This window comes from Neofelis nebulosa, chromosome 4, assembly GCF_028018385.1.
Source record: "Neofelis nebulosa isolate mNeoNeb1 chromosome 4, mNeoNeb1.pri, whole genome shotgun sequence".
Lineage (NCBI taxonomy): Eukaryota > Metazoa > Chordata > Mammalia > Carnivora > Felidae > Neofelis > Neofelis nebulosa.
The window spans coordinates 7,570,626-7,595,400 of NC_080785.1; the positions used below are offsets into that span (position 1 = coordinate 7,570,626).

General features: G+C 54.8%; 2 protein-coding genes across 2 annotated transcripts; one reads left to right on the plus strand and one right to left on the minus strand.

Annotated features, from left to right (window-relative positions):
• The first annotated feature begins 634 nt into the window (after positions 1-634).
• On the plus strand, positions 635-24,184 carry PDIA4 (protein disulfide isomerase family A member 4). The gene is made up of 10 exons (XM_058723936.1): positions 635-989; positions 7,645-7,822; positions 9,815-10,020; positions 12,752-12,890; positions 15,309-15,514; positions 15,648-15,806; positions 17,933-18,084; positions 21,367-21,523; positions 21,978-22,211; positions 22,972-24,184. The coding sequence occupies exons 1-10, from the start codon at positions 902-904 to the stop codon at positions 23,385-23,387; spliced, it is 1,935 nt and encodes a 644-aa protein (XP_058579919.1). The 5' UTR covers positions 635-901; the 3' UTR covers positions 23,388-24,184.
• LOC131508791 (large ribosomal subunit protein uL22-like) lies at positions 3,706-4,307 on the minus strand. The gene has a single exon (XM_058723937.1). The coding sequence runs from the start codon at positions 4,270-4,272 to the stop codon at positions 3,706-3,708; it is 567 nt and encodes a 188-aa protein (XP_058579920.1). The 5' UTR covers positions 4,273-4,307.
• Positions 24,185-24,775: the final 591 nt, after the last annotated feature.

Consider the following 24,775-nt stretch of genomic DNA (forward strand, 5'->3'; position numbering starts at 1 on the left):
ACAACATGAGACAAAATTTGGACAAGCAACTGATGGTCTGTTCGCAGATGAAACCATGGAGAGCAGCTTCCAGAACTCTTAGGTCTGGATTACCTTTACTGCATATTCATCCCCGCTCCCCAGCTCAATATATGTTTTAACCCAGGGGGGAAAAATGCAAACTTTTATTTGCTCATACACACACAAAAAAACTGAGAAGCCCACGAACAAAGAGCAGACTCAAGAGCCACTTTCCCTTCTTTTCCCATTAACAGAACTGGCTCAGTCCCCTCTGCTGCTTCGACCTCAACCCTCCTCTTATCGGGCTGGTTTTACGAACTGCCCTTCTCCCTGGAGCTCCTCTAAGGACACGTGTTCTTCCTGCCAAGCTCCGCGGAGGGACCCGGAGCCCCGCCCCGCCCCACATTCCCAGGTTCCACCCCGCCCAGCGCGCCGACGGCCAATCGCGCCCCAATGCGCAGCCCGGCCCCGCCCCTCTGGCCCTGGCCCGCCGCCTTTGTTCTCCCTCACTCCCTCTCTCAGCCTGTGCGCTCCCGGCAAACCGAGTGGCAGCCGCTGATTGGTGGCTGCAGCGCAGCCAATCAGAAGGGGGCACCTCACGTTAGGGCTCGGAGCTTTAAACGCGCGAGCCGCGGGGCGCGCGGAGGAGGACGGGGAGGAGGGCCGGAGAGGAGGGCGGCGCCGCGGAGCACCGACGCGCAGCGAGGCGCACGCGGCCCGTGCCTCCAGTCCGTTTGGGATTGGCCGGGCGGTGGGTTCCCCGCCCCCAGCCGAGCGCCGGCGAGGACTTCCTGGGGGGGTTTCTCGCTTTCCCTCCGGTTTCGCTCGCGAGGCGGGGGCCCGAGGTCCGGGAGTGCCCAGGGGCCGAAGGCGTGGGGAGGCCGCGCTGCGCACTGCCACGATGAGGCCCCGGAAAGCCTGCCTGCTGGTGCTGCTCCTGGCGCTGGCGCAGCTGCTGGCGGTGGCGAGCGCCGGGGGGCCGGACGAAGGTGAGCGGCCAGCGGTGGGCCGCGCCTGATGGGCCGCAGGGGCCCACGGGTGAGATCCGGGGTGGGTGCGACCCTGGACCGGTGGGTTCCGTGCGGAGCCCCTCCGCTACTGGCGGCAACTTGCTGGAGTTTGAGGGCAGTAGCGGTGGGCGGGATCGCTTAGGAGATCCCGGGAGAGGACGGCGGCGGAGGCCTCTTAGCAAGCCCTTGCCTACCAGGTTTGGGACGCGGAGAGGGTGTCAGGTGCCTTTTCTGCAACTGGCTCCTTCACCCAGATTCTAATCAGTTTTTACTCGTGTTCAGATTGACTGCTCGCTCTTGGCAAGGGTGGTGGTTAAAATTTCCAGGCGAGCACGCCCAGGGAGCGGGAAGGCAGAGGGGGCCACTGTTTGCAAAACAGGTCTTGGTGAAGGGGCGAGAGTGGGAGCTCTCCCGGGCAGCGGCGGGCCGCAGGCATCTTACTTTTTGAAAATGCGGTTTGTAGATTTGGGAAGAAATAGCACCTGGGTTTTGGTTTGAGGGAGAAAGGGACAGCTTGGTTTGCATTTGTTAGAAACCAGAGGTTCCATTTCCTCTGCGCCTGTTTATTCAGCACCTACTATGTGCCAGTCACCGAGCAGGCTTCTGGGAGTATAGGATGAGCGTGGCCATGGCCCATAGAGCTCCCGCTCTAGTACGAACATTAGACAGCTACTAGCCATCGTTGCCACATTTTTCTTTGAAACCAGCTCGCTGCAAACAAATGGTATGAGAAAACGTCCATAATTAGAAAGCAGTAGTAGTCAAGAAAAGAATACTGTTCCTAGAGAACAGGCATCCCATTCCTGGTCTTAACTTTCTTCCTCTCTGGCTTTTCTCCTGATGACCTCTTTTTTTTTTTTTTTTTTTCCCCTAGCCAGTTTGTTCCAGTATAAATAACCCCCCTTTTCTAATAGTAGTGCGTAGGGGGAAGTGTGTGAACTTTATACCCTTTCAGACAGATTGAGTAACTTCTGTGTGGGTCACTGATTCAAGCCTTCGCCAAAACAGAAAAGGAAGTAAAATTCGGCACGTGGTGGAAAAAGCACCTGCCGAAAGGAACCAGATAACGGTGTGTCTTGGGACCTTTATCCAAATCATCTGATGCTTATTTAAATACAGAGGCCCAAAATATACCAAAGCAGATTGCAGGGGTGTGCCCTGGAATCTGTATTTTAAACTTTTTCATTGATTTCATATGCACATTAAACTTTAGGAGGCATCTCAAAGTTTCAGGACTAGTGAGGCTGGAGAGTAGTTTTTGGAACGCAGCTAAAAAGCAAAATAATTTTGTCTTGATTTTGATCCAGTGACTCTTTTGGGGACAGTTCTAAAGGGGCCTGAGAGAGTGGCAGACTTGGGTGGACCCCAAGGGTTATTAGGACTAGCAAGTGTATCATTTGGGTGACAGGTCACTAATCCCATGAAGGCCCTGGGAAGCAGTTGCCCCTGGGGTGATCCCAGGAATCTCTGGAGTTGTCATGGTCATGGTGGGTCTTGCAGGGCATGTGCTTTTGAGGTGGGGGCGCGTTGGGGAGGGGCTTCTAGTCCCTACCTTGACCCTTTCCCATCCCTGAGGGAGGGGTTCCCTGCCCCTTCACTTTCATAGGTAACTTGTCCTGCGGATTTATTTTGGCGCCACATTTCCCTCCACCCTAGATGTTCCCAGTCTTTAGGTTTTGATTTTGTTTTGCCTCTTACATGTTAGATTCAGACAGCACAGTGGTGTCTGGGATCGAAAAGACACTCCTCCCCCTCCCCCATCCCGAGAATATGACTGCCAAATAGAACTTAAGCTCCGGTGGTGTAAACCTTAGGTTGTGGGACTTTCTGTGTCTCAGATTAGAAATCAATGGTACTTTTCACATCTTTACATCCAGCTAAAAATAGTGAAGGAAAATACTTTGATGCAGGTGGTTGTCTGTTTTTTATCTGGGATTGGTTTAGGTTTAAAAGTGAAGTGGAAAGTCACTTGGGTGCAGTGCTAAAGAACTGCTCAGCCCCTCTCTCTTCATTCCTGAGAAGTAATTACCACCTGATTCCGCCTAAAACTTTCGGCATATTGCAAAGAAAATCTGCTGTGACAGTATACCAGAGCAGTTGAGTGGTCAGGATTCTCCATCCACTGAGTAGTTTTGTGATCCTTGGGCACGTGACTAATACTCTGTGTGCCTTCGTTTCTTTGTAAAGTGCATGTAATGTTTCCCTCCAGGGGTGAGAGAGTGTGTTTAAAAAGCTCAGCACGGTGCTTGGCACCTAATAAATATCACCTCTAATGATCTGTCTGATAACAAATTTCTTTTTTTCCTTGTTTAATGCAAGCTTCATGGTTTTTACCTGATGGTAGTTTATCCACCTGTTCTAGGCACTTCTCTGGTGGGGATTGAAGAGTGAGCAGCTGAGGAGGTAGAATGAGGACACCTTGAAAGGAGTTGCCTGTGTCCAGACTGGGCAAGGCTCCGGTGTGGTCATCAGATAAACAGTGGAGAGTGGACAGGGATGGCAGAGGCCTGGCTGGAGGAGGGGCCCCCACTTCTGGAGTGGTCTTACCATGTAGGCTGAGCATTGTGGAGGTGGTGTGAGGGGCTTCATTGGCCTCATGCTAAAGAGAATGGCATCCATCCAGAAGATGCTGGAAGGCTTTGGATTTTTTTTTTTTTCTGATTTTACTTTTATTTCCCTGTGCTTTGTGCAGAATTTACTCCCTGGCCATAAGTTTTTGTTTCTTCAGTTTCTTCTGGGATATCTTTCTCTTCTGTGCAACTTCCTCTCCTCGTGTAGGAACAGTCTGCTCTTTTTCTGTGGGGCTCATCTCAATGTGGCAGGGAGAGCTCAGGTATGGGTCAGTCTGACCATGAGCCCTGTAAGTTCTATGCCACATCTTGGGGGCTCTGTTCACCTGGATGTGCTCAATGACCAGAGAATTTACATCTAAACCCTTAAGTTCAGCATTAGTCTCTGCCTTTTTAAACATGTGCAGTAGAAATTCAACACTCTTCTTGGGCCACCGACCCTGTGTCCAGCCCCACTGTTTGGCCTGGGCACACCTACCAACCCCACCATTGTAGTGTGGGAATGGCACACATTGCTTCTGCAAAGTGACATGTTTCAGATGCTTGGTGGCTTTTCGGATATGCATGCCCTTGATGGCCTGGGCAGTTTCCCGTGTATTCTTAAAGTGAACACGAAGATTTGAACCTCTTGATTTGCATGACTTTGTCGGGTTTTCCGGGTCAAGTGAGTAGTGAACCATTTCAGAGATCATCTCAGGCCACTTACACAAAGAGGTGGATGTATTTTCTATCCTAGAATGTCCCAGTCTTAAAAGTGAAGCCCAGTGAAAAAACAGCCTGCCCATTAAAATATGGGATATTTTTGGGGCGCCTGGGTGGCTCAGTCAGTTAAGCATCCAACTTCAGCTCAGGTCACGATCTCACGGTTCGAGGGTTTGAGCCCCACATAGTGCTCTGTGCTGACAGCTCAGAGCCTGGAGCCTGCTTCGGATTTGGTGTCTCCCTCTCTCTCTGCCCCTCCCCTCCTCATGCTCTGTGTGTGTGTATGTGTCTCCCTCTCTCTCTCTCTCTCAAATATAAATATTAAAAAAATTTTTTTTTAATGTGGGGTGTTTTCCTTGCAGGAGTGGGTGGGTTCCTAGTACGTAGGAATATAGAGCCATTGCCTGCTCAGATTGTAGTGGGTCCAGTCCTGGGGTTATCTGCGAGCTGGGAAGGGATGGAAAGGTAGAGGCATGACTTAATGCATTTGAGAGTCTTTAATTATGTAGGGAATGCCCTGTCGTTTTGTTTGTTGTCATTTAAACCAAAAAAAACTTTTTTTTTCAAGTATGAAGAAACGAGTTCACTTTTTTTTAAGATTTTTTTTTTTAAGTTTATTTATTTTGAGAGAGAGCATGTGAGTGAGCATGAGCAGGGGAGGGGCAGAGAGAGAGAGAGAATCCCAAGCAGGCTACACACTGTCAGCGTGGATTCCGCAAGGATTCCAGTTCGGGGTTCGAACTCATGAACAGTGAGATCGTGACCTGAGCCGAAACCAAAAGTCAGATGCTTAATTGAGCTACCAGGCACCCCGAAATGAGTTCACTCTTAAGGAACTCTGTCCCGTGGTAGCTCAGGGACACCCACTTAAGAGCACTCACTAGTTGTGCTCACAGACCCGATCAGGCTGAGGGTAGGTGAGAAGGCATCTTTGTTTTTTCTTTTTGTAAAATTCACCTTATCCCCATGCTCTGAGCAGATCGCCAAGTGCTTCCTCTTCCCCCGCTGTATTTCCTAGCTTAAAGCGCAGATTAAGTTTCCCGGTGCTTTCTTTCCAGCCGGCCTCCAGTCTTTCCGTTTGCTTGCAAGTTAATCTGATTCTCGAATGGGCAGGGCAGTCAGGCAGTGAGCGTGGGTCCGCATGGCCCACAGGCCCTGCCTCACTGCTGTCAGCAGGCTGTCCGGCCCGCGCGAGCCTCTGGAGGCAGGGCGTGGGGTGCCTCGTAGCCCCGACTTGGAGCAGAGAACCTGCAGAACATTCCCGCGTCAAGCCCTCAAGTGCGCAGCCATTACACAGGTCATCGTGGGTAGGACTTTAAAGCGAAGGGTGGGCAGATTGGCCTTCTGGAGAGCCAACGGAGCTGCTGTCCCACAGGCCGTAACAGGAAAGCTCAGTACTGAGTTCTTGCCTTGCGGGCTCGGGGTGGGCGGTATTTCCAGAAGAACCTGGGGGAGCCCTCGCCGGCCAGTTTTAAACTCAGGTTCCCAAGAGCCTTAGGTTCTCAGATTGACAGAAGACCTGGGTGTATGGTGTTGCGTGCCAGTGACCAGGGGAGGGGATTCGGTTTAGGCCACCAGCCTAAGAGGTGGAGACGGAGCCCGAGCCTGCTTTGTCTTCCTCCAGGTCCTGCCTTCCTCCACATCCAGGAAGCCTGGTGACATTGCTGGGGGCCCGGGGCCTCTGCAGGCCCATCCTCTGCAGCTCCTGCTGCGGAGGAGGGAGGCCAGGGAAAGAGCACACGTCAGAGGGCGATGGCCCTGGGGGCAGGGTTGGGGGGCACCAGTCCCAGGAAAGGAGAGTCTGCTCGGTTCATACTTGTCAAATCGGTGGCTTTTCTTTTGGGATTTTAGAGGCCATTCTTCCTCCCCCCACAAAGGAGGAAATCTTACACCGTAAGCTGGAGAGAGACGTGGAAGCCAGGAAAAAGCAGCAGGATGCGTGAAGGGACGCGGTTGAGGGTTGAGGGTTTTTTATAATTAGTTTGCCGATTGGTAGATTTTCACGGAAACGGGCAAAGCTGCCAGGCCACCCGGACCCATTCCCTGGCTCGTCCCGGCAGCCGCGGAGCCAGCCCTGGACTAGTCAGGGGCAGGGCTGAGCCAGGGCGAGTCCTGGAGGTTCCAGAATCCCGAGGCTGACTTCACCCTCAGCCCCAAACACAGAACCACCGGGGCTGCTCTGTCTCCCAGGGAGCCCCTCCGGAAGGAAGAACGGGACCCTGGCCATGACCTGGCTCCGGGGTTGCTGCCATTCTGGTACTTCCTGCACCTCTGTCTGCCGATGCGACAGCAGCCGGGGATCCTGGTTAACAACAGCTCATGGTGCCCCGTACGTGTAGTTTGGTGGAAGATTCCTGTATCCCTGGGTAGTGAGCTAAACTCCCAGATTCTCGTGTTCTGGGAAGAGAGCTTTGCTTCCGGGCAAGGCATCCCATGAAGGTGTGGTTTGTGTATTTTTGACGCGTGTTGACCCTGTAAATCTTCACAATTCTTCGTGGGAGAGCTCCCACCCTGGAGATCGCTGGGGTTAGTCAGAGAACTGGAATTGGTCAGTAGTCCATCCTCCAGAACGAAAAGCGTGGTGCTGTCTGGGGGGCCCGGCACGTGTTTGTTACGGGAGATTGAGTGAGGCCCTACTTGTGGGAAGCGTAGTCAGTGAGGAAGAAGATGTCGTTGAAAGTTGGCCTTGCCCTGGAGCACAAACATGGGGTAACCAGAGAATGAGGTGCCCTAAAAAGTAAAGCGTGGGATGTGGATAAAGGGGCTTTGCTACAGGGGCGAGGCCTGGAAAGCCCGCAGAGGGGTGGTGCTGAGGAGCGGATCAGATCCCAGTGCAGGGGGAGGCGCCGACGGTGAGGGTTCCCCCAGGCTGGGCAGGGGGCACGTGGAGCTAGGCTGCGGGGCTGCGTCTGCACAGGTGCCTCGTCCTGCCCTCAAGCCCCGCTGGGGCTTTGAGACATTAAATTCTAGACCTGTGGTTTTCAAACCCTTTAACTGGGACCTCCCTTGAAGTGAAATCCTAAGTGGCTCCCCAGTGTACAGACTGGGAGCGGAATTCCGTGGAACGCGGTCCTTAGCAGTTCAGAATGTGAACGTGTCCTCTGATAGCCACGGCCGTGGCGTGGGCACGTGTAACAGGCTGTGCTGCCGCGGAGACCCGCGTTGGCGACAGACCCGTCCCTTGTTACAGGTTCTACCCTGAATTTCTGGGGTGGGGGAGGCCTGATGTCACCACCCCGGCTCGTGGTGGTCCTCAGGGGCCACTCAGGACTCATGCCACACTTTGAGGGCTTGGGGTCCTAGGGAAGTTTTTAAGGAGGAGAGTCCCCAGGTTCCCAACATTGTGGGTATTTTCTGCTCAGATTCTTCTAATAAGGAAGATGCCATTGAGGATGAAGAGGAGGAGGAGGACGACGACGACGAGGAGGAAGACGACTTGGAAGTGAAAGAAGAAAATGGGGTCCTGATCCTGAACGACGCAAACTTTGATAACTTTGTGGCAGACAAAGACACAGTGCTGCTGGAGTTTTATGCTCCATGGTAAGGACCCTCATCCTCCTCGCTCCGCCAGCCTGGACGAGGGGTTCCTCTGGGCTGTCACGCTTGGTGCCTCACGGGCATCCAGACCCCGGCGGGGTGGGAGTGTCCGGGTGCAGGAACGCCAGGGACCCCGCATCCAGGGAGCCGGCCCTCGTGGAACACGGTCCTTAGCAGTTCAGAATGTGAACGTGACCTCTGATAGCCACGGCCGGGGCATGGGCACGTTTAACAAGCTGTGCCGCCGCGGAGACCCGCGTTGGCGACAGACACGTCCCTTGTTAGAGATTCTACCCTGACCTGTGTCAAGGCCACCCCACCTCCCTGCTCCCACCACATGCTGCCCGAGTGCAAGCTTGGCCCACGGTGGTTTCCGGTGTGGAAGGGCACACAGTTCCCGGGCCCCGCTCGTTCTATCCTCCCCCCCACCGCTGTGTGCAGTGTTACAGCTCTGTGTCCCTTCCTCCTCTCCTCTCCTGCTGGCCTCTGTTCCTTCTTGTCGTCCTCTTTCCTCTGCCCTCCTTGGTTCACTTTTGAGACAAGATAGTTAAGATATACTCACGTGGTTGGTCCCTTGTTTGATGTTCAAGTGAGAGGTGTTCCGTACAAGGTAACTAAGTAGTCCTTACAACAGGTTCGTGAGGTCATATTATTAACTAACAGTAATAATAGATCATCACTTCTCGCTTTTTGCTCTTGTGACTCCAGATAGCTTTTTAAGGAGTTAATTAATTGTTATTATTTTTTTGAAGTGAACGTAACCTCAGGACTGTGTTGTCTTCATAACGTAACAAAAGAAGAAGCTTAGAACTGGGTCACTTGGCCCTTTCTCTTCTTATCTCCTCCCAGTTCAAAATGCTTGCGTCTCTTAATAGCTGGCATTCTCTTAGATCTGCAGTTGGGCTCAACACATTCAGGCCTCAGCACAATCCTCTTTGTAGTTTTAGCCTTTTTTCTGGAAAATCAGCTGTGTGTGCCCACCATAGCCACTCTGTTTCCTGTCATAATGTCGCTTTCCCTGGGTGTAAGGAGAATCTTTGCCTTCTTGTACCGTGTCACTTTGTGGGGTTGGCGCTTGCCACACATCTTGCGGAAAGTCCGGCGGGTTTTAGGAACGTTCACCATGGCTGCAAGAATGCTAACGGCACAGAAAGCTGATTTATTTTTTTAAAGGCCCTGTGTCCAACATGAGGCTTGAACTCCTAACCTCAAGATCAAGAGTCACACGCTCCACTGACTGAGCCAGCCAGGTGCCCTCCAGATAGCTTTGTATGTGGATTATGGCAATCAGTATGTACCATATTGAACATTAAAACAGAGAAATTTCAATACTAATTCATCTTTAATGATAACCCTTACGTGTTATCATCACTATGCGGACGTTGTGATCTGTGATGTAGCCTCTGGAAAACTCCACCGTGTGCTCTGAGGGAATGCACGAAGACAACCAGAAGGGTCTTTGGTAAAGAGGTTTTTTGGGTTTTTTTTTTAATGTTTTTATGTATTTTTGAGACAGAGACAGAGCATGAGTGGGGGAGGGGCAGAGAGAGAGGGAGACACAGAATCCGAAGCAGGCTCCAGGCTCCGAGCTGTCAGCACAGAGCCTGATGCGGGGCTCAAACTCACGGACCGTGAGATAATGACCTGAGCTGAAGTCGGACGCTTAACCGACTGAGCCACCCAGGCGCCCCTGGTAAAGAGTTTTTAACATCATAGACCCCTCACAAGGGGTCCCTTGATGGACTTTGAGAAGCTTACAGGTGAAAGCACTGGGGTTTGGAGGTGTTGGGAGTGTGTGTCCAGCCCGGAACGGGAACTCTGGCCTACGTCTGTCTGACTCCAGCCACTGTGGCTTCCTCGTTGTGTTACCTTGTGTCTGTCTCTCTTGACTGCGATCATTCTGGTCCCGGTGCCCCGGCGTTTGTGTGCATTGCTGGGTATAAGTCTCCGTGGGTACAGCTAACCTGCTTCTCCTTCCCTAAATCTCTTTCTTAGGTGTGGACATTGCAAGCAGTTTGCTCCAGAATATGAAAAAATCGCCAATGCCTTGAAGGAGAATGACCCTCCCATTCCTGTGGCCAAGATTGACGCGACCTCGGAGTCGGCGCTGGCCAGCAGGTTTGGCGTGAGCGGCTACCCCACCATCAAGGTCCTTAAGAAGGGGCAGCCTGTGGACTACGAGGGCTCCCGGACCCAGGAAGGTGAGTGGAGCCTGAGCTGCAGGGGGAGGTGAGGCCGGGACTGTCTTCCCACAGGAAAGCTGAGAGAGGGGGAGTTTGGGTAATAGAGAGGAAGACCAGTTGTGTGGGCTGGGAGTGGTCCCTGCTGGAATGTTCCAGGTAACTGAGATCAAAATAAACTTGTCCTAGGGTGGCAGGGGTCTCTTCCCGTTTCAGACCATGAAACTCCAGATCTGAAGGCCGTGTGTCACATGCCGCCCGAGGCCAGGTTCTCGGCGGTGCTGTAGAGCTTCCGTCAGACTCAGCTGGTGGGCTCCCGCAGCCCGTGCTGAGCCCCATCCCCAGCCTTCCAGTTCACTACGCTTCAGGTCAGGCGTGATGATGTGCATTCCTTATAGGCTCCCCGGGCTTACTGAGGCTGTGGGTCCAGAACCCCATATTAGGAACTACAGGCACTGGGAGCCAGGTGGTTCTTCCAAAATCAAGCCCGAGGGATCCCTGCCTGACTGACATTAGGCACAAGCTAAATTCTTTTTTTTTTTTTTTTTTTTTTTTTAAATTTTTTTAATGTTTATTTATTTTTGAGACAGAGAGAGACAGAGCATGAATGGGGGAGGGTCAGAGAGAGAGGGAGACACAGAATCTGAAACAGGCTCCAGGCTCTGAGCTGTCAGCACAGAGCCCGACGCGGGGCCTGAACTCACGGACCGCGAGATCATGACCTGAGCCGAAGTCGGACGCCCAACTGACTGAGCCACCCAGGCGCCCCGCTAAATTCTTTTTTTAACGAATGAACAAATCAAGTTGTGGTATCTTCACCATATCTTTTTTTTTTTTTAATGGTTGTTTATTTCTGAGGGAAAGAGTCAGAGTGTGAGCAAGGGAGAGGGGCAGATAGAGGGGGAGATACAGAATCCAAATCAGGCTCCAGACTCGAAGCTATCAGCACAGAACCTGATGCAGGGCTCGAACTCACAAACTGCAAGATCATGACCTGAGCGGAAGTTGGAGAACTAACCAACTGAGCCACCCAGGTGCCCCTCTTCACCATATCTCTTAATCACTAGGAAAAAAAAAAATTATGTTACGTTTTCCTTTCCTGGTGTGGTATGGCACTGACTAAGGTTTGGGTCTTACAGTCGTGACATAGCACTGGTCCCGGACAAGTGTCTTCTCCTTGCCAGGCCTCAAGTTCCTCGTCCGAGGAACAGGAGGTCACTTGGGTCTGATCTGAATTCTCTTTGAGCTGGTGTGAGGGTCAGTCCTATGATCTTCTAAGCACTGGAGCCCATTGTAGGTGCACGAAGAAGACCTCACATCCATCAGTACTTACTTTCACATTGTATCTGTCTGAGAACTTACCAGAAATATGTTTGCGTGGTTCAGAATTCAAGGAGGTAGATAAGGGATAGCCTTTCCACCCTGAGTCTGGCTATCTGGCTCCCTTCCAGGAAGGTGGCAGCGTGTGTGTGTGTGTGTGTGTGTGTGTGTGTGTGTGTGTGAGATTTTCACACAGTTGTCAGCATATCATGTGCACATTCGTGTTTTACCTAACAAATAATGTCTTGCCCATGTCAGCACATAGAGGAACTTCACGGAAGGACAGGCTGAAAGCCGTGTACTTCTTGTTTAAAAGTAAACAGGCTTGGGGCGCCTGGGTGGCTCAGTTGGTTAAGCGTCTGACTCTTGGTTTCAGCTCAGGTCATGATCTCCTGGTTCGTGAGTTTGAGCCCCGAGTTGGGCTGTGCTGACAGCGTGGGGCCTGCTTGGGATTTTCTCTCCCTCCTTCTGCTCTCTGCCCCACCTCATGCGCACGCCCACACGTTTACTCTCTCAAAATAGATAAATAAAGTAAAACCTTAAAGGCTTATATATGTGGACATCTGGTCCCAACTTTTGACCCCTAGCGGTGTGGCCAGTTTGGAATCTTGAGAGCAGTGTGGCCTCCAAGTGCGTTTTAGTACATGGGCCTCCCCGACGATGGTGGCGCGGGGGTTCACGCCGTGGACATGCCGTGCGTCTGCTGCTGTGCTTACTTCCGTCTGAAGGCTCCTGCTTTGCGGGAGTGGCTCTCAGATCCGGCTCCTTGGTGAGTGCAGAGCAAAAGAAAAAAAGAAGAATGTAAAGTGTGCCCGCACTGCTCCTAAGAGCCACTTGGAAGGTGCCTCGTGAGAGTCTGTTCCGTGTCCCACTCGCGTCGCTGACTCCATCTCTGGGGAGCGGGGCCACGACCGGGCCTGTCTGTAATGACTTCCGAGGTGACGCCGACGCGGCCCGAGCAGCAGGGGGAGGGGCTGCTCCTCCTCGTTTTCCTTGATTTTTGCGGACGTGTCGGGACACGTGCCGGATGTAACATGACGAAACGCGCGTGGCTTTGTACCTGAGAAGGGGACGCCCTCGAGGCTACTCCGAGGCACGTGTGGTCAGACGTTGGGAGACCCCCTCTGTTGGCCTGCGGTGAGCACCACAGCGGGGCAAGAACAGGGTCTCACTCGCCAGCTGGCGTTGGGCCGTCGGAGAAGTCATCAGGGGATGGAAAGAGGGCAGGAGGGGGTTTGGTGGAAACCGTGGACCTTCGACCCTGAACTGTGGCCTCAAACTGCGGAGCGGCGCTGGCGAGAACTGCCAGTGGATTTGGGGAAATCAGACGTTTCCCGTTCTCCTCGAGGCCCTGCCACTTGTCTGTCGGCGCCTCCCCGCCTGCCTCTGCGGTGAGGTCTGCCCGTGCTCAGTCTTGTGTGGTTTCTTTCAGAAATTGTGGCCAAGGTCAAAGAGATCTCCCAGCCCAGCTGGACGCCCCCACCAGAAGTCACGCTTGTGCTGACCAAGGATAACTTCGATGAAGTGGTGAACGATGCAGACATCATTCTGGTGGAGTTCTATGCCCCCTGGTAAGATGCCATCTGTCCCATGTACTCGGGTACGATGAGCCCTGTCCCGCGTTCGGTTCCCCCATAGCCCCTGGGTAGAGGGCGTCAGAGACAGACGCCTGCGTGTGAAGCAGAACGGGGTCCTGCCACGGCCCTCCCCCCTCCGCCCGGCCATGCGTGAAGGCTGAACTGACTGCTGAGTCCTCCAGAGAGCGGTGGTCTTTTCCCAGATGACAGGACGAGGTAGACACAGGCCTGTAGCACAGAGGAGAGTGGAGCCCGTGTGTGGGGCCACAAGGCGGTCCATGTTCCCTCATGCGCCAGGCCTGTGCCTGCTGGGTCCATCTGTCATCACGCGCCTGCCCTGCCCAGCGATGTGCCGAGGGCGTGTCCCTGAGGAAACATGCAGGAAGGCGCTGGGACGGCTGTGGCTCTGGGGGGCAGTGTGAGGGGACACGGCCGTAGCAGGTGTGGAAATGCTGTTCATGGAAGTTCGTCCAGCTGTGATGAGGAGGACCTTGCAGAGCTGCCACCGCGGTGGGTAGGGTGGTGGCAGTTGGTGGCCTCAGGCCGCCTCTTCCCGCCTTGCTGCCTCCTGAGGGGTTCGAACCATGGTTTTATCTGTCTTCGTCTCCACTCGTGGCTGTTTGTTCTGGAACAGATCTTCGAAGATGACCCTCAGCCTCGCTTCATGCTCCAGATGTGTCCCCTTCTCCAGTCGGAGCCTCCAGGGTCCTGCGGCCCTCCTGCCTTCTGCCTTCTCCACTCGCCCTGCCTCCTTTCCTCTTGTCCATCACAACCCTGGCCAACCCCCTGGCCTCAGGGCTTCAGCTTTTGTAGGGGAGAAACAGCAGAACCTGGCCTGGGGCGCCTGAAGAGCTCTTGTCTGGGGGCTGTGGCCCTAGCACGTGGGTTGGGATCGAAGCCTGCTCCCTGTCAGAGAACTGGAATCCCCAGCTCTGCGGAGGAAGTGGGCCAGTCCCTTAGAGTTGAGGAGGGGTGTGGCCTGCGTGACCCCAGCATACGCAGGTGACGTGGCCAGTTCTGGCCCCCAGATTGTAGGCGACGACAGAACTCAAGAGGAGAGCAGAAAGGATCAGAATGCGGGGGCAGGGATCATTCGGGGGGGGGACCCGGACGTGGGAAAGAAGATGCCGGGAAGAAAGGCAGTCGGAGAGTGGCTGGTGGAGGTGCTGTATGTGGTTCTTGTGCTTCCTGAGGAGAGCACGGAGGTGTGGGCAGCCGGAGAAGACAGAGCAAAGCAAAGTGGACTGTCTTCAAGGGAGGTGTGAGCGTCGAGGCCAGGGGTTCGCAGTTCACCTTGGCGCATTCATCACGGGGCAGCTAGCAGTTCTGATTCTGGAGCAGGCTTGCTTTTTGTCAGGGTGTGCGGTGTAGACCAGAGTCAGGAATGTGACCTCGGGGCAGACGACAGTGACCCCAGGCTCTGGATTCTGCAGCAGAAGTCACTGCACTTGGTCTCACGGGGTGTGCACGTGCGGAGAGAAGTCGGGGTGGTGGGAGGAGGAAGGAAGGCCTGGGGCACGTGGAGAGCAGGGCCGCCATGGCCCCTCTTGTGAGGTTTCCGGCACAAAGGGGACCCGGGAGGTGGTGCCGGTGCTGGAGGAGAGACGGCTGTGAGGTTACGTCTCACGATGGGTTACGGATCCTAAGTTCTAGTTGCCGGGGGCTGGGCTCAGCTGCCCGTTGACGTCACAGGCTCAGTAAATGCTCAGAGAGCAGGTTCACCTGGTTTCTGACCCCACAGAGAACAGTTCTTGTAGCTGCAGACAGTTCACTTGCTGTTGGGTGCAGCCCCGAGGCATCCTGGGGACCCTGACAAGGCAGTGCTTTGTTCAGCTCACTACGCGGAGCCCGTGACTTGCGAGGTCCTTGCCCCCATGTGAGCCGTCGGTTCTTGGTACGGAGTCCTCAGGCCCACCCTCTGCTGCCCTGCTGGGCGGCGGCGTCCGCGAGGGTTGGTTACTGTTCGTCCTTGTGCTTTTGTTAATGTGGTTATTTCGGTCTGTCCTCCCCTCACCCACCTTTGACCAACTCACGTCCGCTTCCTACCTGTCTCTCTCGTCCCAGATCAACTGTCACCTCCTGTATGAAGCCATCCCTGACCTGTGTCCTTCCCTGTCCCGACTGCAATGGAGAAAAATCGTTGTTTTTCTTCGCCTTTCCCATGTCTTACTCGCCCTCCCCCCCCCAACTCCCTCCTGTTTGTGTGTGTGTGTTGTGTGCACCTTGTGTGAGTGGCACCTGTGATGTCACACTGGCCTCCGGAGTGGCCCGGCTCCACCCCCTCCCCGAGGAGACGTTCAGAGGTTTGCAGGGTCTAACGGAGCTGCTCGAGGGCCGGGCCTCTGTGTCTCACTCGGATGGGAGACTGTGTTCGTGCTGGAATAGGCTCCTGACAACGGTCGCTTCTTACAGGTGTGGACACTGCAAGAAACTGGCCCCCGAGTACGAGAAGGCGGCCAAGGAGCTGAGCCAGCGTTCCCCCCCGATCCCCCTGGCCAAGGTCGACGCCACTGCCGAAACAGACCTGGCCAAGAGGTTCGACGTCTCTAGCTATCCCACCCTGAAAATCTTCCGCAAGGGAAAACCCTTTGATTACAACGGCCCACGGGAAAAATACGGTAGGCTTGCCTCCTGGTGTTCCCTCAGCGGGGAGGGGGGGTCCTGGGGGAGGGATGTAGGGGGGCGGGGAGAGCGGTGGGTGGAGCGCCTCGGAGCCCCTCGCCCCTCCTCAGGCGTGTGCTCGGCTCCCAGGGATCGTGGACTACATGATCGAGCAGTCGGGGCCGCCCTCCAAGGCGATCGTGGCTCTGAAGCAGGTCCAGGAGTTCCTGAAGGACGGGGACGATGTCATCATCATCGGGGTCTTTACAGCGGAGAGTGACCCGGCCTACCAGCAGTACCAGGAAGCCGGTAAGTAGTGGCATTCTGGGCTGGATGAAGCGAACGTGCCCAGGCTGTCTGAGGTTGTCGGGGAGTCTGCTGCTCCTGTGTGAAGCTCCTGGGGCATCACTTGAGGGGATAGCTTGATGAAGGATTGCAATAGCATCTGTGGGAACAGACTCGCCTTTCTGGGGTTGGGGTTAGAGGTCAGTCCCTGTTGCCTTGAATACACACGGGTGATAGGATCGTATACTGAGTGTGCCGTCTCCCTGGGCTCTGAGGAGGAGCAGGGCCACGGTCACGTTCATCCACGTTCGTTGTCTCCCTGTCTCTTCAGGCACCCCTTCCCAGTCCCTCTGCAAGGGCAGGGTCTTGACCAGAAAGTGAGGGATTCTGACTCAGGCCTGGGTTCGAATCCTGGCTCTGCCATTATTAGCATAAGGACCACAGGTGGCGACTTGGTGTTTTCTACATCAGAGGTTGTTACGTTAATTGAGCTGATGTGGACAAAGCACCTAGCAAACGTGCCTGGTAATGCTAAGGTCCAGTGTTAGCGTTGAGAGGTGAACAGCGGTCAGAGGTGGCGTTCTGTGGGGCACGTCGCACTCGCCCCATCCTGAGACCCACTGTCAGGCTCCTGCCTGGTGGCAGGCGTACTTGCCTTCCTCGATGACTCTGGGTCAGGAGTGGAAGATGTTTTCTTTCAGCAGCCCTGAGGATGCCCTCCGGCCTTGTTGCGTCCTTTCCGATGCCCTACACCCCACTCACTCCAAACACGGCTTGGGTTTCTGCTTTAGAGTAGCAGCTGCAACTTTTCAATGCACCGGTTGCCACTTAGTGCTAATTTCTGTGCTGCACGAGAACGATCGTGTGTCCATCAAGTGCAGATGAGCGTGGTAAAACCGACAGTAGAGGGAAATCCCATTTCCGTGTCCAACACGGGAGCCAAGGTGCTTCATCAGTCTTAACTGATGAAGTAACCGTGTCACCTGCTGGGAACTAGCCAGGAAGAAACATGCCGAGGGAAGCCCCAGCCTACCCAGGGGTTACAGGGTAGACTTCCTTGTTTCTGTCGAGGGGGGGCTGAGGCCCGGGGAGGCCTAAAGTCACATAATGAGCAGGTCTCAGAATTAGAATTTGAATCTAAGTCTGGCTGATTTTGAAAGCCGTCCCCCACCTCCCCCAGAACGTATGTTTCCTATAACCAGTCGCCCTCCAGGATGGGGAGACCCATTGGAGGTCTTACCCAGTGCTTGGACCACAGACTCCGCTCAGGATGGGTCTGGATGCCTCAGTGAGGACAGCATGGAGAACTGACGTGCGTTCCCCCCCGGGGGATTCAGGGCACGGATGGAGAAACTGGCCTGCGGGCCAGATCCAGCCCCTGCCTGGTCTCCTTAGTCTTTCAGGGCCGCGGCCACGCTTTATTACATGCTGTCTAACTGCTCTCACACTGGAAAGCAAAGTTGAGTGCTTAGGAGAGTATGGCCTACAGAGCCAAAGATCTTGTCTGGTCCTTTGCGGAAGGTTTACCAACCCCCGTTCTGGAGTATTCTCAGGCTGGGGGGTTTCATCTTGAGAGTCTGAGAAGATCTAAGTGAAAGTGTGTATAGCAAAAGGCCTGCAGCCTGCAAACGGGCCAGCCACCAGTCCGAGGGGGAGAGGCCAGCCCACTCGCAGGGGCTGCGTGTGAAAAGCCGCCTTGTGGGTATAACAGTGTGACGCTCCCCTGTTCACACGGACTGTCTGGGGGTTTAATGTGTTTCTCAGCATTGGAGACAGTAGCTCCTGTCTACGGCCATACCACCCTGAAAGCGCCCGATCTCGTCTGATATCGGAAGCTAAGCAGGGTCGGGCCTGGTTAGTACTTGGATGGGAGACAGTAGCTCCTGACCAGTTAGCTCTGAGCTGTTCCGTGAACGGTTATCTTTTTTTTTTTTTTAAGCCAATTCTGATATAGAGGCTCTAAGGCAATACACCTGTACCAAGTTTTAAAATCCAAACTTCAAGTGTTCATACTCTAGGTATCGTCCACACAGAATTCACAGTGGGAATCATGGTCTTTGCAGGGCAACAGCTTTAAGAGTCCTGAGTTAAGCCTAGATCTGTCAGGCAGTTTAATAAGCTGTGTACTTACCATTCTGTTACTTCCTCAGCCAACAACCTAAGAGAAGATTACAAATTCCACCACACTTTCAGCACTGAAATAGCAAAGTTCTTGAAAGTCTCCTCTGGGAAGTTGGTTGTAATGCAGCCTGAGAAATTCCAGTCCAAATTCGAGCCCAGGAGCTACGTGATGGAGATCCAGGTGCGTGAGGGCTCAGCGGCCACCACAGCCCCAGGCTGCCTTTTTTTTTTTTTTTTTTTAATATTTATTTAAATTCCAGTTAGCCTACAACATAATATTAGTTTCAGGCGTGTGGAACTGATCACTGTGTTGTACACCCAGGCTTCTGATCGGCCTCAGGCTGCTGGTTGAGCCAACGCTGGGGTTCTGAGCCTGAAGCCTTTCCAGGCCCCCATTTCCCCACCCCATGGTAAAGGTGCAGGTTCCTGGGAGGCTGAAGACGTGAGCGCAGGCAGCAGGGTGGTCGGTGGTTTATTGGGGGGTCTGGGAGCCTCACACCCCTGCCAGCATTGCTCCCTCTCTTCATGCTCCTGCAGCCCAGCGCCAGCTTCCCTGGGCACCCGGCCGCTGCGGGCCTGGCCTGCACGTCCAGCGTTGCTCTGGGCCAGGACGTGCTCCTGTCTCTGACCTAGGCCCCCTTAGCCGAAGGGCAGGCGAGGCCCTGAGGGTACAGAGCGATGCAGGCCTCTCTCCACCGGATGGAGCCGTGGAGTGAGGCACATGGGGTTGGCCTTGCTTTTCTTTCCGCTGGCCTACCCAGTCCCCCTCTTCTGAAACCGTGTGACACACTCCCTTGAGAAGGGCGTGAGGGGTTCCTGGCCCGGGGTGAGCCTGGATCCAGCTCCATGTCCGGAGTGCTTCACGGGTGCCCGGCGCTTCTGTGAGCGGATCTTCAGATTTGGAAGAACCGTCGACGCCAAGGGTCCCAGAGCTCTCCTTGGATAGACAGGGCTGCAGAGCAGTGAGCTATGGCCCAGACTGCCACCACCGGTTAGGGGCAGGCTGAGGGAAAGCTGCAAGTGCCCCCATTCCCCCGCCAGGGCTCTCCTGGGACCTGGAGGGTGTGGCGGCCCAGGCAGGGTGAGCACCGTAGGGAGCAGCCTCGTACCTTCTGATCCATTTTTGTGAACGGGGCATGTGGGGCCTTGGAGAGGCCACCTTGAATCTTTCTGATTCCCTGGGTCGTGAACACCATGGCTCCTCCTTGGAGTCTCACTCATGGCCACATCTGCTCAGGCTCAGGGCCCCTCTCTTCCCCTGGACATACGGGGGCTGCTCCCTCTCCTGTCCCTTCCGCCTCCTCTTCAGGCGACCCCAGGAACCAGGCACCGTTCCAGGTGGTGTGAATGTTCCCGGGAAAGGTGTCTGCAGCTTTCCATAGAGAGCTTCAAGGGGTCCTTAACCCCCAAAAGGTTAAGGGCCACTTGGTCTAGTTTGTTATACACATCGCTGCCTTTTACTCTTTACCTTAAATGGATGGGTGATGGGGCACCTAGGTGGCTCAGTCGGTTAAGTGTCCCTATTCTTGATTTCGGCTCGAGTCATGATCTCGCGGTTCGTGAGGTCGAGCCCCGCATCGGGCTCTGTGCTGACAGTGCGGAGCCTGCTTGGGATTCTCTCTCTCCTTCTCTTTTAGCTTCTCCCCTGCTTGCTTGCTCTCTGGCTCTCAAAACGAATGAATAAACTTCAAAACAAACAAATAGATTGGCATTGCTTACATGCCACCTTTGTTGCCAGAATTATTTAAGACTGCTTTGTAAAAATTTACACAACACAGTGAAATGCGATTTTGTAAAAGGTGGATTTGGAAATCTGGGCGAAGGAGAGACCAAGGCAGGACAGGCAAGGTGAAGCCAGGTGCAAAGTCAGCACAAGAAGCGTTGCCAGAAGAAAGTAGCTGTTTGCTTGCAGGATGTGAGGCCGGCTCTGCCCTTGAGTTCGGTGCAGGCCTGTGGGTGGCACATGCCCAGCTGTAGAGCACGTGTGCCCTGGGGCCACTCTGCTTTACTCTTGAGGTCACCTTCCAGGTGATGTTCAGTCCAGCGGCTGTCCTGACCTGCCGTCCTCTTTGCGCGCTTTTCCAGCACTTTCCCCCTGCTCCCTCCCCTCCCCTGGGACTTTGTACCCTGCTGGGTTCCTGCTGTTTCCTCCCCTGGAGCACCTTCCCCCTCCCACCTGGTAATTCCTGCCATCCTTTAGTGCTACACAGGGCCACCTCCCTGACTGTCCCATCCTGACAGGACTGGGGCCCAGAGCCAAGAGTGTGGTGTTCCCCAACCACTTCCAGCTGTGTGACCTAGGTGAGCAACTCAGCCTGGCCGTGCCTCAGTTTCTTCCTCTGTAATGTGTTTGTGAGGCTGGTGTCTGGAGGTTCTGATTCAGAGACTGTCTTACCATGAGTCAGGGGGCCCTGCGTGTCCCCTTGGGGCGGTCGCCTGAGTTCCGTGTCCCCAAGCCACTGCCGCTGTGCCCAGCTGGTCACAGGTGCTGCATAAATTGTCAGTCGGGTCCATCTCGTCTGGAAAACACTTGGGAAGCCTCGTGAACCAGCTTTAAGAGCCACTGTTGTTGAGCCTGTCCAAGGACGGGTGCCTGGTACCAGACAGCTGAGCCCCGCACGCCCCGCCTCCTGGCCCTGTCTCAGGAGGGGTGGCCTCAGGTGCAGCAGCCTCCAGCCACGCAGCTCTGTCTGGCTCCGCGTTTCCCTGAGAGCTTGGCCGGGCTCTGGTGTAACCGGTAGTCATGGGTGTTGTTTCTCAAGGTAGGATTCGAAGCCCAGCATAGCTGCTCAGCAGGTGTGTGCCCCTGGGCCTCCCTCCCTTCACCTCTGTAAAATGCCCCCGGTGGGGCTGTAGTGAAGGTCACATGAGGGGAAGATAGATCGTTCCACTCTGTTCAGCCGTGGGAACAGCCGTTGTCTGGAAGCCCGCCTTCCCGCAGCAGTTTCTTTTCCTTTCTTTAAAAAAAATTTTTTTTTTTATTTTGAGAGACAGAGAGAGAGAGAGAGAAAACGTGAGTTGGGGAGGGGCAGAGAGAGGGAGAGAATTCCTAGCAGACTCACACGATCAGCATTGAGCCTGACACAGGGCTCAAACCCACGGACCCTGAGATCATGACCTGAGCCGCAGTCAGATGCTTCACCGGCTGAGCCACCCAGGTGCCCCCTGCAGCTGTTTCTAATTGACACCGATGGCGAGCCCAGACCCAGAGGAAAGGTCACATGCTGTCTGCCGTAGCCTGAGAAGCTCACTTAGGGGTCATTGGAGGCAAGGGGCCCTGAAAGACACCAGGGTCTTACTGGGTGTGCTCCCCCAGCAGCTCCCCTTCAGACGGCTCCTCTCCCATGCCTGTCCCTTCGGAGCTGTTATTCCTTAACAGTGGCAGCGGAAGGTGGGGTGAGATGAGCCCCGCCTCCGTGAAACTGCTCCTCACCTGCCCCCCCCCCTTTTTTTTTTTTTGCAGAGCACCACCGAGGGGTCAGCCATCAGGGACCACGTGTTGAAGCACACCTTGCCCCTGGTGGGCCATCGCAAGACCTCCAATGACGCCAAGCGGTACACGCGGCGCCCCCTGGTGGTCGTCTACTACAGCGTGGACTTCAGCTTTGATTACAGAGCTGGTGAGACCCCAGGGCCTGTCCAGCGGCTCTTGGTGGGGCTCTTGGCTCTCGCACTTAGGAATCCTGCACCTAAGACCTTGCGGGTTCACAAGGGTGTATTTTGTATTTGTGGTTCCAAGGCAATTTTCCTTCCTTGCTACATAGAGCTGCCCTTCTTCCTTCCTTTTTTAGCACGAGGGGAGCTTAGTGTGGAGTCCAGAGATCTCTTAGAGATGGGGCGGCAGAGCTGGGACTAGACCAGCCCCTGATCCTCAGGCAGGCAGGGGTTTATGTCACTGGACACAGGCCACTTGGGCTCATTGGGCTTTTGAGCAAGGTCCACCTGCTCAGGGAGGACGCTTTTCAGAAATGCTAATCTCTCCAAGTGAGGCTTGAGCTTGGTCAGAGAGTCTGAGCCACAGAATCTTAAACTTGATCTCTATGGCTCAGCTCACAGTGCTCCGTCCCATTTCAGCCACTCAGTTTTGGCGGAACAAGGTCCTGGAGGTGGCCAAGGACTTCCCCGAGTACACCTTCGCCGTGGCTGATGAGGATGACTTTGCCACGGAGGTGAAGGACCTGGGGCTCAGCGAGAGCGGCGAGGACGTCAACGCAGCCATCCTGGACGAGGGCGGGCGGAAGTTCGCCATGGAGCCCGACGAGTTTGACTCTGACACCCTCCGTGAGTTTGTCAGAGCTTTCAAAAAAGGTGAGCCTTGGCCTCAGGCTTCCCCACATGGAGCCTGGGGGCGGGAGGGGTGGTTACCTGGTGCTCCAACACAGCATCCCCCGACTCCCTTCTGGTGAGCCTGGCCCTGCGTGTATTGTCCTGTACCTGGGGGGTGGGAGAACGGACACAGACAGGCCCCATGCTCGCTTGCTTTTCTTTTTTGTAACAAAAGGCTGGTATCTCAGAAATTTCGAGAAGCCCTATTTTTAAAATGTTTAATGTGTAAAGCAGGCTTTTGGACCTAAAAGTAAGTTTTGTACACGTGGAAAACTTGCTCTGAGGCATCAGGGTATCTCTGTTGATCTGGGTGAGCACCTCGGCCCAGTTTTCTGGCGTGGGGCAGAGTCCTCTGCGGACCTCGTTCCGCCGTCTGCCAACGTTCCCTGTGCTGGTACCTGCAGGCCTTCCTCGCCCCGGCTGCCGGCTCTTCCCAGAGCCCCTTCGTACCAGGTGGCCCCCCTCCTGTGACCTCCTTCCCGGACGGGGCCCAGCGTCCCATCGGGCCTGGGGTGTGACCATCAACAGGCTCTCTGGCCTTTACAGGAACTGGGAGAGTAGAAGGGGTGAGGAGGCTAGAGAGCTAAGGGGCCCGCTAGTAGAGGTGGGCTCCACCTGGCCTGGCACATTGGATTCGCCCGTCCTGCACTCGGGCTGGCCTCGCCACTTGGTCCTGTGAGGGCCGCCAGAGCCCAGGGCCTTTGCAGCACTCACACGCTCCCCTGCTTGCTTTCCTGGGCAGGAAAACTAAAGCCGGTTGTCAAGTCCCAGCCAGTGCCCAAGAACAACAAGGGACCTGTCAAGGTCGTGGTGGGGAAGACGTTTGACTCCATCGTGATGGACCCCAAGAAGGACGTCCTCATTGAATTCTACGCGCCCTGGTGCGGGCACTGCAAGCAGCTGGAGCCCGAGTATACCGCCCTCGGCAAGAAGTACAAGGGCCACAAGAATCTGGTCATCGCCAAGATGGACGCCACCGCCAACGACATCCCCAACAACCGCTACAAAGTCGAGGGGTTCCCGACCATCTACTTTGCCCCCAGCGGGGACAAAAAGAACCCGATAAAGTTTGAGGATGGAAACCGAGATCTGGAACATTTGAGCAAGTTTGTAGAAGAACATGCCACAAAACTGAGCAGGACCAGGGAGGAGCTTTGAAGGCCTCGAGTGAGGTCTGTGGCGGGTGGGAGGGACCAGACACTGTAGCCACCAGCGGCCGGTGACCAGAGGCCCAGCGAGCCGTGAGGCTGGCGGGTTAGCGCAAGGGCAGTATCTCTTTTTGGTTTTTAATTTTTTTATACTCTGGTGTTTCACCTCATGCTCTGAATACTGAATAGATATGAATGACTCAGTAGATTAGCCCAGATTTTTACAGAGGATACGTCTATTTTTACCATTATTTGGGGTTTGATTTTTTTTTAACCTTCCATTTTCTTTAATATATTTCTTCAAAGCAGATAAGTTGAATCTCTTCTGTGTGAATGTTTTTTTCTTTTAATTTAAAATTTAAGAAAACAGTTTGCCAAATCACAATTTTGTTTTGTTTTTTGGTTTTTTTGCCTTTTATTTTACCGTTGTCTGAGGAATTACTAATTGAAGATCTGACGGTCCCTGTGCTTTCGTTTTCATTTCTTCCCGTACGGCACCAAGAACTGTTACCAAGCCCCGTGCCGAGATGTCAGCCGCCCCCGTCTCTGCGGGACTGGGCGTCATCGTGCCTTCTGCTTTCACACCCAGGACTGTGGGGCGAGGAGGTCTCCGGGTCCCCTAGACCCTGGGAGTCAGCTTCCAGGGCTCCGCCTCGGGGTCGGGGGGACGGAGGCCGCCTGCCCACCTGGTTAGGCCGGCCCCACCTCTTGGCATCAGTACTGCCGGAGGAGAGGTGACCTAGGGCACGGGTGATGGAAAAGATAGATTAGGCTCTCATGATGGAATAAAGCAATTACTGGAAATTACCCGTCACCGTGTCAGAGAATGTCCGCTCTGTCCTGGAGCCTGGGTTGAGCTGAAGATGGGGAGTGCTGGCCGTCCTGCAGGTGCCTGTTGCCACAGACCCCCCGAGCATTCGGGGAGTGGGGTGTCCTGGTGGGGGGGGGGGGGCATCGGCGATCTAGCTCCCGGTTGTGTGGACGGCAGGGGTGGAGGCTGAGGAGACTGTCCCCAGCACTTCAGGAGCCCGGGAGGAGGGCATGGTGCGGCCCCGACATGGGGGTCTGGGGGATTCGTGCCTGACGGGAGCCTCGTTCCAGTGGTTCCATTCGCCTCCACCTCCCCTCGCCTGACACTCCCCTGCTCCTGACGTGACTAACACAGAAGTGAGGAGGACGACAGTTCTGGAGCCAGCGGCAGCTTCCAGCAGTGACGTGTGGTTGTGACGGGGGCCGGGTGGGGGCCAGGAAGCAGGTCTTAGGTCTTGGGGCGGGGCCACCTGGGTGGGCCTTTCCAGACGACCTCTTTCCAGCCAAGTGGCCCAAGCTCGGGAGGGTGGTGCTGCTCTGGTAAGTTCTCCGAGTGGCCAGTGCAGTAGGTCTAGGTCCACCTGTGTG